The sequence below is a fragment of the Notamacropus eugenii genome, unplaced genomic scaffold (assembly GCF_028372415.1).
Source record: "Notamacropus eugenii isolate mMacEug1 unplaced genomic scaffold, mMacEug1.pri_v2 scaffold_236, whole genome shotgun sequence".
Lineage (NCBI taxonomy): Eukaryota > Metazoa > Chordata > Mammalia > Diprotodontia > Macropodidae > Notamacropus > Notamacropus eugenii.
In genome coordinates, this window is record NW_027325255.1 from 24,525 (window position 1) to 42,500 (window position 17,976).

The 17,976-nt window shown below is 38.6% G+C and overlaps 2 protein-coding genes across 4 annotated transcripts in view; one reads left to right on the top strand and one right to left on the bottom strand.

The window, feature by feature from the left end:
• Positions 1–2,998: 2,998 nt before the first annotated feature.
• LOC140517043 (RNA-binding protein 10-like) lies at positions 2,999–13,002 on the top strand. Of its 3 annotated transcripts, none has more exons than XM_072627909.1 (20): positions 2,999–3,088; positions 4,012–4,085; positions 4,958–5,044; positions 6,774–6,834; positions 7,004–7,183; positions 7,283–7,443; positions 7,606–7,703; positions 7,790–7,877; positions 9,621–9,801; positions 9,884–10,026; positions 10,109–10,232; positions 10,406–10,497; positions 10,589–10,753; positions 11,282–11,431; positions 11,565–11,630; positions 11,725–11,910; positions 12,011–12,085; positions 12,169–12,272; positions 12,373–12,502; positions 12,626–13,002. In XM_072627909.1, exons 1-20 carry the CDS (start codon positions 3,070–3,072, stop codon positions 12,749–12,751), a joined length of 2,310 nt encoding a protein of 769 aa, XP_072484010.1. In that variant the 5' UTR covers positions 2,999–3,069; the 3' UTR covers positions 12,752–13,002. The 3 variants fall into 3 exon arrangements, with proteins under 3 accessions (XP_072484010.1, XP_072484007.1, XP_072484008.1); XM_072627906.1 differs by lacking the exon at positions 2,999–3,088 and adding an exon at positions 3,433–3,520; XM_072627907.1 differs by lacking the exon at positions 2,999–3,088 and adding an exon at positions 3,433–3,520 and having other exon boundaries at positions 7,283–7,440.
• Positions 13,003–15,983: 2,981 nt separating this feature from the next.
• Positions 15,984–17,976, bottom strand: part of LOC140517044 (heat shock transcription factor, Y-linked-like) — a 2,094-nt gene continuing 101 nt past the window's right edge. Inside the window, exons 1-2 of the mRNA XM_072627910.1 lie at positions 17,419–17,976; positions 15,984–16,847 (exon numbers count right to left, since the gene is read on the bottom strand). The exon at positions 17,419–17,976 is cut by the window's right edge and continues 101 nt beyond it. Of these exons, the coding sequence (XP_072484011.1) occupies positions 16,074–16,847; positions 17,419–17,976 (1,332 nt within the window). The 3' untranslated portion in view covers positions 15,984–16,073. The remainder of the gene's footprint in view (positions 16,848–17,418) is intronic.

Genomic DNA, 17,976 nt, shown 5'->3' on the forward strand with positions numbered 1-17,976 from the left:
ACGTCTCGTTCAATCACAGAGAAAGACCTTGTCTCGCTGTCCCTCTCTCTGTTGCCCGTTCTCTTTTGCCACCTGCAATTTTCTCTCTACTTCACTCAGAGACACAGAGATTGTCAGTCCCTCTCTTCCACACACTGTGTCGCAGCTACACTCTCTCCCCTTCTCTTTCTTTCCAATGCACATCTACTGTGTCTCTGTCACAGAGCCTGCTCTTTCTCTCTCTTCCACTCACTCTATCTCTGTCTTTCTCCTTCTGTCTCTCTGTTTATCTCTGTCTCTGCGTTTCTTTCTCTCTCTCTCTCTCTTTTTGGCTCTGTCTCACCCGCACTCTCACAGTTATTCTCAGTCTCAACATGCCTCTCACCCTCACTCGTTCAGTAACACACACACCTTTCCACAGAAATCCTTAGTCTGTCACAGCGCATTTTTATCACTGTGGCCCTCTCTCATTGTCTCTCTGAATCTTTGTCTCTTTTTTGCCTCTTTCTCTGTTCCTTTTTCCATTGTTCTTCCTGAAATGCTACGTCTCCTTCAATCACAGACGCAGACTTGTCTCCCTATGTCTTTTTCTGTTTCCTTCTCTCATCCTCACACACACACTCACTTATAGACCCACTTTCTGAACTGATCTTTCTGGGTCATGCACATGTACACTCTATTTCTCTCTCTCTGTCTTTCTGTCTTTCACTTACAGCCTTTCTGTCACATACTCATAGCCACATATTGTATCTTAAAGATACAGTAATTCATTCATAGAAGTAGTCTCTGTCATAGTACCTTTCTTTCATACCTAGATCCTTGATCTTCCTGTTTTTCTGTCTCTCTGTCTGCCTTTGTCTCTATCCCTCTTTCTGATAGAATGTGTGACAATAACATAAACACACTGTCGCTTTCATTCAGTCATACTCCCTCACAGACACATTCTCACCTTTTCTTGCCGTCCAGCTCAAACATGGCCTGTCTCTCCGTCTTTTTCTCTCACCCACTCAGTGTCTTTTGAAGAACCACAAAGACCTACATTCAATCACACCTCTTTCAGGCAAAAATCAATCTCTTTCCCACAGATTCCTTCTATTTCACTCTGTGTCTCTCTGCCTCTCTCTCTCTTTCCCTTTCTATCTCTCTCTCTCTTTCTCTTACACACAGAGACATACTCCCAACATGCACACATAGTCACTCTTCCTCTCTTTTCTTTCTTACCCCAAAAATGTGTTCGAAATTTCTTCTGAAATAGAAATACAGAATCCAGAACATACCCTTAATCTCTTTTACTCACTGTAATTCTCTCTTTTTCTATCTTTCTCTCTCTCACGCACACAGAAAGATACACACTCTCTCTTGCTGTCTTTTCTTTCTTATCCTGAAAATCTCCCACACTATGTCCCTACTTTACAGTAACACTTAATCCTTCAGAGTCCACCTAGTTCTGTCCCTGTTCTCTTTTCCTCAGTATCTCTCTCTCTGATATAGTCTCCTTCACACAATCATACACACACATTTTCTGTCACAAAGAAACTCCATGATTAATGAACATACTATCATATTCTCTTTTAATCTAATGCCACACATGGTCTCACTGAAGCACTCACAGGGTCTCTCTCTCTGTCTCTCTGTTTTTCTCTTATACAAACACACACACATTCACAAACACACATACACACATCCTCATTCTCGGTCTCTTCTCTTTCCCACACAGAAAAACTGATACACACACTCTTTCAAATGCACACATACCCAATTTAACACATACACTTCTTCTCTCACCCTTACCCTGGTTCTCTCAGTCTAGAGCCCTGTCATTGTCTCTGTCGGTGTCTTTCTTTCTCTCTATCCCTCTCTCTGTCATTGTTTCTGTTGTTGTCCCTAGATACTCTGTCTTATTCAAACGTGGACACTCACATTCTCTCCCTCTCACACACACTCTGTATCATAGACACACTGTCACATTCTCTTTCCTTCTGATGGACACATACTGAATCTCTCTCACACAACCTTGTTTCTCTGTTTTTCTCTCACTGTTCTGTCTGTTCTCTTTGAAACACATAATAGGCACTGAGTAAGTGCTTGTTAAATGAATGAATTAGAGAGGGGATTGACTAGACACTAATTAGGAGCTTCTCAAAAGGTAAGAGATGAATGAATGGGAGAATAAATGAAAATGCTTTTATTTAGCATTTACACTATGCAAAGGACTGTGCTAGGTAGCAGCAGTGCAATTTGTCCCAAGTTTCTAAGAGCTCACATTGTGATAGAAAGATGCAACATGTGTAGGAGGGTTCAGCTACAGAGTCAGATGGAAAGGGCTCCGGGTCCTTAAAATACAGTGGCAAAGCAGATTGCAATGCATCTTCTTTAATGTAACTTGCTTTGATGAAAAAAACCCCCCACCTATTTTTGATCGAGCATTTGAAAGTGCCAAAGAATTTAGTGGCAAGAAATTTCTTTCCCGAGTCTTTAGTAGCTGTTGCTGATGAGGAGGCTGGGGCTGCAACATGTACAGAGGCAGTTGACATGTTGAATTTCCACAACTGTTGCTGGACAATGGCCATGGGACCAGGTAGCAGGGGTGGGAGTGGGGTTGAGGGATGTGGTGGATGTAGAATGGTTTCCACAGTTTTGGGGTTTACCTGCCTTCTGGTGGAATTGTATGGCAGTTGGTTGGCTGCTAGAGCTGTTAATGATGGGGATGTTGGGCCCCTTCTTTACTAAGATTGCTTCCCTTGATCCTGACTTTGGGGGTAGACCTGGAACTGTTACCAGTGTTATGGGTACTACAGTAATTGAGATTATTTGATGCTTGAGCCTGTCTCCACTGAGTCTAGGGGAGAATGACAGCTGACAGAAGGTCAGACTGTGTTTAATTGGGCTAGCCCAAAATATAGCACACATCTTCCCATTTTTCTGTCCATTTGTTCTACCCAGAAGTTACCCAGCTTACTGAGATTTTCGTGAGAGCTTCTGCTCTTCAGGAAATTTGGCTAGTCCTTCTAACACCCCATCTTGTCTTCCTCTTCATAGATCCGAGTGCAACTTCAGGCTCATGGCATCCAGGCTCGTGAAGTACGACTGATGCGAAACAAATCATCTGGTAGGTTTTGTTTACATTATTTCATCCCCTTGTTCTTGGCAAGTGTTTTTCTTTCCCCCATCTTCCTCCCTACTTTTTACCTAACTGCACCCATCTGTCAGATAAATTGAGAGTAGTGGGGAATTTTTTTCTCCCTTTTTTTCCCTTTTCTTCCTTTACATTCAGGAAGACAAGTATTTATATGTACCACCTACTTCTAGGCATTGTGCTAGTGCTTTTACTGACATTGTTTCATTTCATCCTGGCAACAACCCTCAGGGGTAGGTTCTTGCCACTTATTTGTTTAGGTGAATCCCAGGGAAACCATAGAACTAGAATGAGAATAGGTGCCACAATGAGGTTCTGAGTTAGTTACCACACAGATTCCGGGAAACAGTTTTGATAAACCATAGTGTTGAATGGCTGCGACTTTTCAGGAAAAAGAAAAGTTGTGTATGTATATGATGTAGAAAACAGTTAAATGATAACAGAGACTTCCTGAAATAAGATAGGTTCCTGTTCTATTTATTGTTTTGTTTCTGTAATCTTTAAAAATATTTTCTCTTCTATCTGACAGCCCTTTCTCTTCTCACTGCTCACATAGGCACCACTTTAGTTTCGGTCCTCACTTCTCTCTTAATGGTTTCTCTGCCTCAAGGTTCTCAAATATTCTGCCTTCTTAACTTTTGTGTTTTTATTTTTGTGATTATATATGTGTGCCTCCCCTAAGCAAGTTTCATTTTTCCCCTTTTTACCTCTAACAGTTAGCACAACACTGGGGTTGTAGTTGTTATTTAAAATTTTTGATTGATTGCTGAGTAATTATTGACTGATCCTTATCTAGTCTCCTTTCCCCCTTTTCCCATATGTCCAAATCCCAGTTTTAAGGAAAGCAATATGAATAAAACTGTTGACTAACATATTTTGTTTGTGTTTAACTGCAGGTCAGAGCCGGGGTTTCGCCTTCGTTGAATTTAATTATTTTCAAGATGCTACACGCTGGATGGAGACCAATCAGGTTGCTTTAATGCAATTGAACCTCCTTTCACCCTACTACATTTTTTAAGTGTTTAAGCTGAGTAGTTCGCACAAATGCAGCTACTTGCTTCATAGTATTTGAAACTGTCTGACCTCTCTTCTTTCCCCCTTTGTTTCTGCTTCTTGTATCAGACCTTAAGACCAACTTTGAGGGCTGTTACCTTTCCCGTTTCATCTATCATCTGTTAGGACTGTATTCATGTGGAGAGAAAGAAGTCAGAAGAAGGGACATAGTCCTTGCAATCTCAGTTCTGACTTCTCTAGTCCCATAGCTCCCATTCTGAGTTATTGACAAAATAAGCTTAAGACTAGGCCCAAAGTATTTCCGAGAATTGAGAGGGACCCAAGATATCCTTCAGCCCCCTGAGCTGACATCAATTTGTTAAATTATCCAAGAGCAACTGGGAAAACCATTTAACATAAGAGAAGTGATAATAATAAGCTAGTATTCAACTGTGGAGACCAGTGCTGTGGTCACTGCCTGCAAAAGTCATTCATTAGAGTACTATGGTGGGTCTAAATTTTTTTATCCTAACTTCTTTTTCCTTATCTGTTTCTGCTGTTAACCTTTCTAACTCTTCCTTACTTCTTTATTAATCTCTGGGGTAACCTTTGTAGCACAGCGAGTCCTTTATGTCTTGAGGGCCAGTATTGGTTAGATTGTATACATGCTGATGCTTATAAGAATCTTGTGTGTGCTCATATCTGTCCTGAAATGATCCCCCTACTAGTTTCCCTGTGTCCCTTTGTCTTTCATTCAGCTAATGGATCGTCCTTTCTTTGTATGCCAAGGGGGTGTGTCAGATTGTTCTTTCAAGCCCAGACTTTACTGTGACCATTTTCTTCCCACAGCGTTCCCTCAGCATCCTGGGTCAGAAAGTTTCCATGCACTACAGTGACCCCAAGCCAAAAATTCATGAGGATTGGCTTTGCAAAAAGGTAAAAAGAAGGAGCAATGGAGGGAAAGCTAAAATGAGCCTTAAGGTTTGGCCTTGTATAATTCAATGTCCTTGGGCCTCACAAAATATCAAACCTGGAAGGTACTTCTGAGGTCATCTAGCTCAGCTTGCATTTGAAAAAGAATTCATTTTACAGGGACACCAAGAAATAGTTATTCATCCTTTCTCTAAAGAGTTTTAGTAAAGAGAGCCATTTTAGGGGAACCATTTATCACCTGGGGAGGCATTTCAGGGTAACTTTAAGTGAAATAAAGTTTTTGCTTAAAATTAAGCCTAAATGTACCTCTATTTCACATGTTCCTACTTCTTTCAGCCTTATGTGTCTGAACAGAGCAATCATTCCTCTCTTAAGATTATCCTTCAAATTTGTACACAGCTATAACGGCCTAAGTCTTGTCTTCCTTTTCTTTATTAAAAAATAATTTTTAGAAGGGTGAGGGTTTTAACAGTTGGGAGTGAGGTGATATAATTATTTCCTGTCAGAAACACTTGAATTCAAATCCTGCCTTATACACTTACTCCCCTGGGAAGGTCACTTAGCCTCTTTCAACCTCCATTTCTTCTTACAATGGTTATTTCATAAGGTTGTTTTGAGAACTGAATAACAGAATACATAATGTGTCCCGACTCTGAGACCCCATTTGAGATTTTCTTGGTAACGATACTGGGGTGGTTTGCCATTTTCTTCTCTAGCTCCTTTAACCGATGAGGAAACCGAAATAAGTAAGTGACTTGTCCTGTTTGAGGCTTTAAAGATTTGAGATGAGTTTTGAGGCCCAGCACTCTGTGCACTGCACTGTGTAGGTGTCTTTATTATGTATATAGTGTTTTCAAAATGCCATTCTGATGGTAGGCATTATTATCATTTTCATTGTCATCAGTCATTGTCATTAATGGAAGGGATCAAGCAAATATTTAGGAAAGGAAGTATCACCTAAAATGAGCCTTGAAGGAAGCTGGTTGGTAAGAAAAGAAGTATCCTAGGCATGATAGTCCTGTAAAGTTGTGAAGATGTATTTACAAGCACTTCATAACCTTCCAGTCTAGTATAGTGAAGTGAGTACTCAACTTGGAAACTTGTAAGTTAGATTTTTCTAATTCAGAGACAAAATGAAAATCTCTGCTATCACACTTAGTAGTTATGTGATCTTGAGGTCAGTTCCCCATTTAAAATTTTATTTTATTTCTTTATAAAATACAATTTGAAGTGGCCCTAAATCCAACCAGTACATGAAAAGAGTACCTGCTGTAAGAGGTCATCAGACCTCTGCTTTGGGGATGGGGAGGGAAGCAGTAAAAAAGTGTACTTTGACCAGGGCAGGATTCTGGAAGGCCTTGAAGAGAAATGAAAAACAGGAGTGAAACATCTGTGATTAATTACTAGAAGAGGAAGAGATTGAAAGGATGGATGAAATCTCGAAAATGAAAATAAACTGTAGGACCATTAGCCTCTTAAGTTTTATTGTATTTTTTAAATCAAGTATTTTGGTTATTAAACAATTTATTCTTCTCCACTCAGAAAAAAGAATAACAAAAACCTTTTAACCACTCAACCAAAACTAATTCCTATATTGTCATTGTCCCAAAATGTATTTTTTCTACATTTCTCATTTCTACTTTTCAGTTTTAGGGAGGAATTATTACCATTTGGTAAATTTTTTTCACCCTTTTTTTTATATCTCACTCCTTGTGGTGTACATCCTTCATAGTGTGGAGTTCAAAACTTCAAACGCCGGGAGAAGTGTTTCAGATGTGGAGTGCCCAAATTAGGTGAGTAGTTAAATGAGCTCCTAGGCAAAGTGTGAGTTCTTTAGGAGTTTTAAAAGACAGGAAGTGATAACAACCATGGGAACTTCTTTATTATGCTTCTTTCAGTAATTTCTATCTTCTTCCTTCATTTCTCTCTCTTCCTTTCTTTTTTAATGTTTTCTCCTCTCAGAGGCTGAACAGAAACTACAAACAGGTATGCAGCTGGACCAGCAGCCAATGCCTTTTGGTGGTCGGGCCACCAAAAGCCAAGGCCTGCTGCCTCTACCCCAATCATACCGGACCCAGAGTATATTCACCTCTCAAGTTCTGACTCAGGACTCTGAGCCCAATTCTGAGGATGCTAATGACAGTGAGTAAAGCCTCTAGGGAGAAGGAAGATATTTGAGGAGACAAATGTAGCCACAGCTGGTTTCCTTCCTTCTGATGACACTGCCTTTATTTTCCATAGCCATAATCCTACGCAACCTGAATCCTCACAGCACCATGGACTCAATCCTAGGGGCTCTGGCACCCTATGCTGTACTGTCTTCTTCCAATGTGCGAGTCATCAAAGATAAACAGACACAGCTGAATCGAGGCTTTGCCTTCATCCAGTTATCCACCATCGTGGTGAGAGCGGCACAGGGGGAGGCCAGGACTGATGACCACAGTCCTTGGCCTCCCAGGGGGTGGGCCCTCCTTGAATCCTTCTCCTTTTGTTGTCCATTCCATCATACTTTGCATGAGGCTTTGCTTCAGATCTCACCCTTTTTATCTTTTTCTTCTCTGAAGGAGGCTGCTCAGCTTCTTCAGATACTCCAGTCTCTGCATCCTCCTCTCACTATTGATGGCAAGATAATTAATGTGGAATTTGCCAGAGGTTCCAAGAGGTAATTGCTGTCATTGGTTTTTTTTTTTACTCCATCTGTCTTTTCTCTCACAGCCTCTGCTGTATACATTCCCTTTCTCTTTTCAGAGACATATCCTTCAATGAAGGAAACCGTATCAGTGCTGCTTCTGTGGCCAGTACAGCAATTGCTGCTGCCCAGTGGGCCATCTCACAGGTACAAGCCCTGAACCTTCTGTGCCTTTCTCCAGTAGAGGCTCATCCTCTTTGCATCTCTATTTAGATCCCTTCGCTCCTGGGAATGTTACCATAAGCCTTGATAACCCTATTTGTTTGGTGACACCAAAGTCATCCTCTCCCTACCTATTCATAGGAAAGCTTTGGAAATCATGAGTGATAGTCTTGGCATATATCTTTGACCCTCTGCTTGTTGTAAGAACGGGCACAATTTTTTCCCTCCATACGTATGTGACCAAGATATGACCCTGGAGTGTATTCAGGTTACTATGGAGCCAGTAGGTATGGGAGAAAAAAGTGTGGATCTGGATTAAAATTCTTTTCTGACACTTTGCGAACCTGGACAACTGATTTCTTTTCTTAGTGATTCAGTTTCATTCTAATAGGCTTTCTGTGATATTTATAAGCCTTGAGATTATATATTTGTAAGCGATTATATAGAATTTTTGCTACATTTTCCTTCTCTCTTTGATTTTGTGATATCTGGTGGTCCCTAGGAAATTTCGTATCTTTCTTGCTTGTTCTAGAACTTAATCTTTGTCTTTTTCTTTCCCTCCCTTGCTTTCCCTGGGCCCTTCTTTCCCTCTTTTCCCTCCCTCTTCTTTTCAACTTTTAATACTAATTTCTTTTCTTGGTTAATTCTAAACTCATGTTAGTAATGTTGAACCATTTCTTTATGTTATCGGAATTCCTTGCCACCCACTTGACAACTTTTTTGTCATTGTCAGTTTGTTGAAATCAGAGATGTCTTGATTTTCATTTTAAGAAAAATGATCTGTAGTAGTGATTTGGGGTAGCTTTTCATATGATTATTAATAATTTGCAAATTAATTTTTAAAAATTGGTGGCTTATATAATGTATAAAGACTGGGTCCTAATGATGTTTGAAACTTTTTTTATTCTACAGTTTTACTTAATCTTTAACATTAAAAATTATGAACCTAACAAACATCATCTAGTGAATATTTTAACCTACAAAAAATTAAAAGAGGATTTATATATTTTTTTAATGTATATTAAATTTAAACTATAGTGTCAGTACTCTTCCAAGGTGACACATCTGGTAAATCTCTGAAGCAGGATTTGAATTCAGGGATTCTCATATCAGGCCTACGTACTGCACCATTTAGCTCTCTCTAAAGAGTATTTTGTATCTATGTCTAGTATATGTCTTTGGAGGAAAGGAGCTCAGGGATTGGAGTCAAGAAGAGCTGAGTTTAAAATCTAGCCTTAAACACTAGCTTTATTACCTTGTGCAAGTCACTTATCCGTATTTGCCCCATTTTCCTCATCTGTAAGTGAACTGGAGAAGGAAATGACAAACTATTCCAGAATTTGTGCCAAGAAAACCTCAAATAGAGTCACAGAGTCAGACACAACTGAAATGACTGAACAGCAAGAAAATTCATATTTTTATTAAGATATTTTAGGATTTCTGTATGTATTTTGAATAGAATTTCTCTTAATATTATTTCTTTCAGACTTTTGTTAGTGTTGTTCCTTTTTTAATTAAAAAAATTTATTTTAACATTTTTAAAAAATTTTGAGTTCTAAATTCTCCCCCTTTTGTCAACCAATCGCCGAACAATGAGAAGGCAAACGATATTATATTAGTTATACCTGAAAAGCATATTTTCATTTTTGCTTACTCTTTGTAGAAAGGGTCTCTTTTAGGTATATAGTCATACCTTTATGCTAATTATTTTTTCCCACAATTCCACAGACATCCCAGGGTGGGGAAGGACACTGGATGGCTTCAGAGCAGCCAGTGGCCAACTACAGCTACTATCAGTATGATGAAAGCTATTGTAGCCTGAGAAGTGAAGCCACTCTCTATGGCTATAGCAGCTACCTTAAAAGTGCCAAGACTATAGTAGGTAGCAAAGAGAATCTGGCTGGAAAAGGTGAGTAGTTGTTATGGAACTAGGCTTTGGGCAGAGGAAGGTGTATATTCTTAGTTCTGACCCATATGATCTTCTCCTTCAGGCTCTGAGACTTTCATAGAGTGTGGCTTATCTAGTGTGGGCTCCATGCCACTCATGCACACTTATTACCATGCCCAGCCTAGTGTGTATCAGCAGTCAGGCACAGAGGTGGGCAGTGCCCAGGGCACAGTGACCAGTACCCAGGTGAGATGGTATGAAGGGAAGGGGATAGAGGCATCTCACTTGAAGGGCCATAATACTGTCTAGTCTGTCTTCCCTTATCTAGGCCCAGTCATACACAATTGTATCCCCTGCCATTTTGAAGGCAGAGTTTCTCAGCTCATCCCAGCTTAACTCTGCATCATCAACTGCCACCAGTGTTTCTGTTCAGGATTCCTATGGCCAATACCGTGAGTTCCTGTGGGAGTTGAGATATAGTCTCTGTTACACTGCTGTTTAATTAACTTAAACAAGTTTTTATTTATTAAGTGCCTTACTTCCTCGGGTACATCTTTCCCTTATCTCTTCATGTAGGCCTAAGGTCTATTAGGGAAAGGCTGTTCTTTTCTTCTTTTTTCTACAGCTATCCCTGATATTTCTACCTACCAATATGATGAGACTTCAGGCTATTATTATGATCCTCAGACTGGACTTTACTATGATGCCAACTCTCAGGTGGGGAAATAATTTGATCCTGGTACTTTATCTGGTTATATTGTTCTGGTTGATGAACTCTTAATTTTGCTTTCTTTTTTCATACCCCTAGTATTATTACAATGCCCAAAGTCAGCAGTACCTGTACTGGGATGGAGAACGACGCACCTATGTACCTGCTGTAGAGCAAGCAGCTGATGGACAAAAGGATACAGGGATCACTCTGAAAGAGGCCAAAGAGAAGAAGGAAAAGCATAAGACCAAGACAGCACAACAGGTGAATTCTCTCCATTAACATGTTGAGAATGAATGGATGGAAAACTCACTGTGTAAATGAATGAAAAGAAACAAAGGAAAACAAGAATGGTCAATAACAAATAGAAAAACTAATGAATAAATGAATGCACATGATTGGATGAACAATTTAATAATTGATATGTGAGGGGCAATGTGATATAACATCGAGAGAACTTGGCTGTATGACCTGGGGCAGGGCAAGTCACAACCTTTCTCTGAAGACCTCAGAGAAAGTGCAGACCTATATTGTTTTATCAGTGAATGCACAAGGTCCCTGTCTTACTCCTTATCCTTATTGATGTTAATGTTATATTCCCCAGTAGAATAAAACCTTAAGGTTTGATTTACCTTTGTTTCTCCAGTGTTTGACACTTTGTCTGCTCCACAGTAAGTGCTTAGTAAATGCTTCTTGAATGAGTGGATAATAAATAAATTGAACAAATATATATCCTAACCTAAGACTTTTTAGCCAGGCAGTCTTCTTACTCTTTCCTCTCCACTCTATCAGATTGCTAAGGACATGGAACGTTGGGCCCGCAGCCTCAACAAGCAGAAGGAAAACTTCAAAAATAGCTTTCAGCCTGTTAGTACTGTACGGGAGGATGAGCGACGTGAGTCAGCTACAGCTGATGCTGGTTATGCCATCCTTGAGAAAAAGGTGCATTGTCCTCTCTTTTCTCTATTTGCTTTCTAAAACCTCCTGTGACTTAGTTGTTTTGTTGTTTTCTTGACTCTCCTTCTTTACTTCTATTTGTAGCCTAAGAATAAATTATTTCTCTTACTTGTTTTAGGGGGCATTGGCTGACAGGCAGCATGCCACCATAGACCTTCCAAAACTTACCAGTGATGAGCATGTGGTGAGTTCCTGGTTTTCAGGGCTCAATATTCAGTAGTTGGATTTCTTCCTTTCTCTCTCTGTAGTCATTTGCTGATATTTTTCTTACTTTGTAGAGTCCACCACGAGGACTGGTGGCTGCATACAGTGGGGAAAGTGACAGTGAGGAGGAGCTTGAGCATAGTACTGAAAGAGAGGAGAAACTCACAGATTGGCAGAAGCTGGCTTGCCTTCTTTGCCGACGCCAGTTCCCTAGTAAGGAGGCTTTAATCCGCCACCAGCAACTTTCTGGACTACATAAGGTATGGAAGATGAGAAATGTAAGATCAATGGGAACAGATAGTTCTGAGACAAGACTACATACATCATGAACCTCTTACCATCATAATCCCTTTCCTCTAGCAAAATCTAGAGATTCATCGACGTGCCCACTTGAGTGAGAATGAACTCGAGGCGTTGGAGAAGACTGATATGGAGGTCAGATTCTTTCTAGTGTCATGTTGTCTTTTCTACCTTTATTCCCCCTCTTTGCCATTAGTAACTTCTCCTCTCACCTCCAGATGAAATATCGAGACCGAGCAGCAGAACGCCGAGAAAAGTACGGCATTCCTGAGCCACCAGAATCCAAAAAGAAGAAATTTGGAACCATGGCTACCACTTCTTCGTGAGTGGTGGGGTTGGAACTGGGTCTGGATAAGGTGGATTTAAGGTTCATGCACTCATTTTTTGTCCTTTATCCTTTCTTTCTCAATCCCATATTGCAGGGGCCTTGAACGGTCAACTCAGGATGGGCTGAGTAGCAACAGCATTGGTAGTCGCATGCTACAAGCCATGGGATGGAAGGAAGGCACTGGACTAGGACGTAAGAAACAGGGCATCATCACCCCCATTGAGGTGAGACCTTCTTTCCTTTATCTTGCCTTTTTTCTTCTCTGTCTCTTTTGTCTTATTACTAGTGGACCTTGGACCTTCTAACTGGGCATTTCCCTCACTATCTCTTTTCTTCTGTCTCCTCAGGCCCAGACAAGGGTGAGGGGCTCTGGTTTAGGTTCTCGGGGCAGCTCCTACAACATCACCTCATCTGAATCATGCAAGGGAACTCTGCACAAGGCTATGCTGACCCGCTTCAGTGAGGCTGAGTGAGCCCCACCTGGCACCTCCCCAACCATCTTGTGCTCCTCATTTGGCACCACCATGGTTTGGGGAGCAAATGGCAGAAGATGGAGAGGAAAGATTTGGATTCTGCCTTTGTTAACTATCCTACCCCCTCATTCACAAAAAAGGAGGCTCCCCCCAGGCACATTTTAATTTCATCTTTTGTTGGAAGTTATGGCCTCCCATTTTCATTATGTGCCTTGTTAATTTTCTAATAAAACCATGAAAGTTATGAATGATCTCTGGGCTCCTGAGATGTTGCTATAGTACCCTGGGTCATTTTACAGAAAGTTTGATGCATTGTTTCCTTATAGACTTCTAAATATATAACAGGTTATTGAGGAAAGCTATAGGACAGAGCCTGGGCCTCCAGCTCTGCGAGCCCTTGACTTTGTTTCCACTGATTCCAGCTGTATTGCACCAGGATCTTTTTCATTTAGACTTACCATTATATTTCATTAAGAAAGGTTAGGATGTGGGAATGCTTGGCAGTGCAACACCTTATCAGCTCCCACAGTGGATAGATGCTTAGATTTGAACTTACCTAGTCTCTGTTTTCTCAGGCTTTAACTCTTTCCTGGTCAGAATTGTGATTCTCTAGACACTATGTCAAGTTGAAATCTTCTCTCTTGGATGTAGCCCTGTCACTTCTTAATTTGCCTAGCCTAGTTTGCTTCATTCTTTTTGTAGACTCTCTCCCTGTCCCTGTACATATTTTCCTGTAACCATTGTGATACCTTCCCACAACAGCCCACGTGAAATTTGGATTCTTATTCTTGTGCACCTTATTTCTCCTGAATGACTAAAAATCATACTGATAGCAGTCAGTTATATCTACAAGACTTTTGAGAAACTCCAAAACAGGGATAGTATTATTTCTGTTTCCTTAAATTAGAATTCTACCCCACATTTCCTTAAAAGTTCATAAACTTATATTTCTTAGAAGTGATGGTAGCAGCCTAGTCTAGAGACAGAGTACACTAGAAAGTCCAAGGAAGGTGAGTTGTTCTTGTGTCCTGAAAATACCTTTGGAAAGGAAAAGAATGGCATGAGGACCATGGAACATAAAGAGTAGATCCAGACCAGACTAGGGTTAGAATTAGAAACTATTGGAATTCGAGTTAGGATTAGGGTTAGCTTCTCATCTTTCTATCCCAAGATCACATGAAATAATATTTATAAGAAACTTCAAAAAAGGAAAGGATCATAATATGTTCAAATACAAGACAGTCATTACTGGTGTCATTTCTTGAATGAATTCCTTTCCTAAGCACTAAAAAACTTCCTCTGATCAGCCTTTTAACTTTACATGTGAAAGAATGTTCTTTTGCCGCTGATCATAGACAAAGTTATTTCAGGTGAGTTGGGAGGCAAAGATTTCATTTGGACCTGGATTATTGCCATATAATCCATTTCTACAAGAAAGGCTCTATTAGTTTTTGTTCTGTTCACTTCCCAAATTAATAATAATAATAATTAATAATAATAATAATAACAATCATAATCATTAGTGTCTTAATCTGTTAATTCTTCTTTCCAGTCTTAGTTGCCAAATTGGGACTTTTTGGTAAGACTAGGCATCAACTTCTGAACAGTTATATGAAGGTCCTGCTTCTGGCCTCTTACTACTACCAACAAGGAAAGATAATAAGTAAATATAATTTTTTTTTGAAATTTTTACCTTAAAGATAGTTAGAGCCCTCAAAGAGCTTATATTCTAATGGGAAAAAACAAAACCCAAAAGGGACCTTGAAATAGTTAGTTTTGGGGGAAGATAAACGTAACAGTTTAAAGGCATGGTGTTAAAGTCTCAGAAAATCATAATCACAGCCAAGTGGGATCAGTCAGGACATAAAATACTTATTAAGCCCTTAGTCAAGGCAAAAGGAAAAGAGGATGGCAGAAAATGGATGGATAGTGTCACGGAGATAACAAACATGAACAGACTTCAAGAAACAATGGAGAATAAAAGAATCTAGTGTACCATAGTCCATGACTGGATGACTGAATTTACATTTGAAGTCAGTAAATATAAAAGATGAAGATGGGAGGGACAGTGTTCAGTTAATTATGATACTTAGGTGTTGTTTTTGGCTCAACTGTGTTATATCACTCCCACCTTTCACCTGGAGTTTGTTATAAAATCACTCTTTGGGTGGCAAATACAAGGAGTCATTGGAGCAGAAAAATATTATTAATTCTTTTCAGGTTAAAAAAAAAAGAAAATTTTTAGTATCCTGTTTCCTAAGTTACCTGACATCTCTATAGCCTTATCTTCCTAGACTCTGAAAAAGACAAATAAAGTCAGAGTCTGAAGTGGCAGTTACAAGTTTTCTACTGGCAATCTTGTACCCCCAATACTGATCTTTGGAATTTAGCTTATGAGAAATTAATCAGTAGGTTTAAGCAGAGAATTTGAAGTTGCCACTTACTAACCCCAGCTCCTTAAAAATAATTTCTCTGTGACTTCTGTTATCAACAACTCTATCCTAAATGTCTAACAAGCAGACAAATAAATACAAACAAATGTATTTGCATATGTACATACATAAAAATACACACAAATGTATGCATATATCATTGAGCTAGAAAGAACAGTGACCTTTCATGTGTTCACCAACTACGAGTCAGCACTGGAACTTTAACCTCTATGCGATTTCCACATTACTTGTTTTCTCTTACATAATAGTACTAGATTTAATGAAGTTAATGCTGTGCCATAAGCCAATGACTTTTAACCTTACTATATCCTAGAACTCTCAGATTCAAGATATTCACCAATCTTTGCCTTCCAAGCTGAACTGCAACTTTTTTTAAAAGACAAAAATACCTTGCGAAAAAAAAATATTTAGCCTCTCCTGATTTCTTTAAAAAAATTCAAACTTTTAAGATTCACCTTTGAAATTTTGAAAATAAATGGTATTTAAAATTTTTAGAAAACTTTTCTGATTCAAGAAACATAACTTGTAAATAATCTCACTTGTAAAATGGCATTGGTAACCATGGCATGTCAGAGATTTATAGGTCACAATTTGCTTGCTTAGTAGACTGTAAAAAATATCCTTCTGAAGATAAAATAAACTGACTCAAATTAATGGTATAACTTAGTTTTAATAATTAAAGTTTTTAAAACCTATTCCTCTTACTAAATAAATTGCAGATCTATATCATTAAAAGTCATCTATACATCTTATGTCACAAGAAAGAATGAAACGCCAAAAACGAACAATTAACTTTATTCGTCATAAAATACTTGCAGGATTACATAATTTTTCAGCAATCAACAACCTTTTTTGAAAAAAAAGATTTTTTATCTTTGGTATCCTGCGTATTCATTACCCTTAGGAGCCCCTTTGGCAGATGGAACATTGCTTGAAGAACAATTGCAGTTAGGGCAATGGTGATATGAAGGGGTCCGGTGGTGATGGGAAGATCTAGACATAGAAATAGCTGATGCAGCAGCTATCATAGGCATTGAGAACCATGGGTTACAAAATGGCAACAGGCTAGCTAAGTGACCCTGCATGGCTAGTAAATCAGGATACATTGCTGGAAAAGTAGGAAGTCCCATCATAGGACCAAAAGGACTATTCTGAACAGGAGGTATAACCCTATAGAGAGAAGTGGCAGATGTAGTTGTAGTGGAATCTGTGTCATGAGTATTCACTGGAGTATGGGTGCTATGTTGGGGTAGATGGAAAGGAGCCAACTGGTTTAGCCTAGCATTTTGATCTGCAGCAATATGTTCTGATGGTCTTACAGAAGCAGCTGGTGGTGTAGAAAAGCCGCTTCTGATTCGGGTAGTTGTACTAGTAAGTTTCTTACTAGTGGCAAGCTTCCTCAGAATAGATTTTTGGGCATTTGAATTTGATGATGCAGAAAACATATTCTTTCCACTTGACTCAGCAAGTAAGTCAGATTCCTGACCATCTAAATTTCCCCCTACTTTAAGGCAACTCTTACTGAAATCTTGATCTAATGAGAAAGGAACTGGAGATGCATTTTTAATGCCCACTCTTCTCTTCATCCTTACAAGAAGGTGAGGGTAGCCTCTTTTAAAATTAGGATTATGGTAGAACTGTAACTAAAAAGAAAAAAAAAGTTATTTACACACTTATAAATCAAATCATGACTTAATTTATAATAAAAAATCTAGCTAGTATTTTGACTAATTTTCATGAATAAAGCTATCATCAAAATGTAAGGATAAGTTTTTTAAAATTTAATTTAATATTATATTCACTCTTAAATAAACTTTTTAATGTGTTTTTTAATGTGTTTTAGAATTTATAAACAGAAAAAATGACAAATCACAAAAGTGCAATTAAAATATTTTTAAATAATTCACAGGGCATGAAATTTCTATTATCATAATAAATTAGCTTTTACCTATATCTAATAATTATTATTTTCTGGTTAGTGGGTTAGACTATATAAAAACACCTAGTTTTTTTCCCCAAACAAAATATATAGATACACACAAAATGTATAGGTACAATAATTAATTATACATTAACAGTAAGCATAACTCCTGAAAAGAGTTTATCAACAAAAACTTTCTTTAAAAAATTTACTTGATAATTATATAGTTAAAATATATAATTTACAATTTACAATTGTGGCAAATTAAAATTATAAAGATTGTTTTTAGTTACCTTGCTTAAAACAGATACTTCTTTTTCTTCTGCTAAAAAATCAGCAAGGGAAGCAGATCTTTGAAAATCCTGTCTCATTTTACTAAAGCCATAAAGGTTGAGCTGTCGAATGAAGCTTTTCATACAGTCTGTTTCAAATATTCTAAAAGGGCCTTTTCTCTCTAAAACTTCTTTTTTAAAGAGTTCTTCATCAATCACTACACAAGTCCCATCACTATCCCACCAAATTGATTTAAATTGTTCACTTTCGACTATTTTCCAAAGCTTTTTTGGAAAAGTGAGAGAGAGAAAATCATTTTCTTCTACTGAGCCGACATCACACAATGTGAAGCGTGGTCTTTTTATCAAAGGTCTCTCAGTCAAAGCCTGAAAAGCATTTTCTTCAATCAGTGATCTCAAATCAGAATCACCAGCTGACGTCTGTTCACATGCTGGAGTAGATGAAGAAAATATTGAACTAATGGACATTTCTGAGCCAGTAGTTTCATCTTGAGAAGAGAGGTCTTGAGTTTTTGATAAAGAAAGTGCCATTTCAAATTCTTCTGTCTTTTTCTGATT

Coding starts and splice junctions, on each gene's coding strand:
- LOC140517043 (XM_072627906.1), top strand. CDS start 3,487: ATGGCTGCGACTTTTCAGGAAAAAGAAAAGTTGT. Junction 10,498..10,588: donor ACTATGATGCCAACTCTCAG/GTGGGGAAATAA, acceptor TCATACCCCTAG/TATTATTACAATGCCCAAAG. Junction 11,631..11,724: donor TTACCAGTGATGAGCATGTG/GTGAGTTCCTGG, acceptor CTTACTTTGTAG/AGTCCACCACGAGGACTGGT.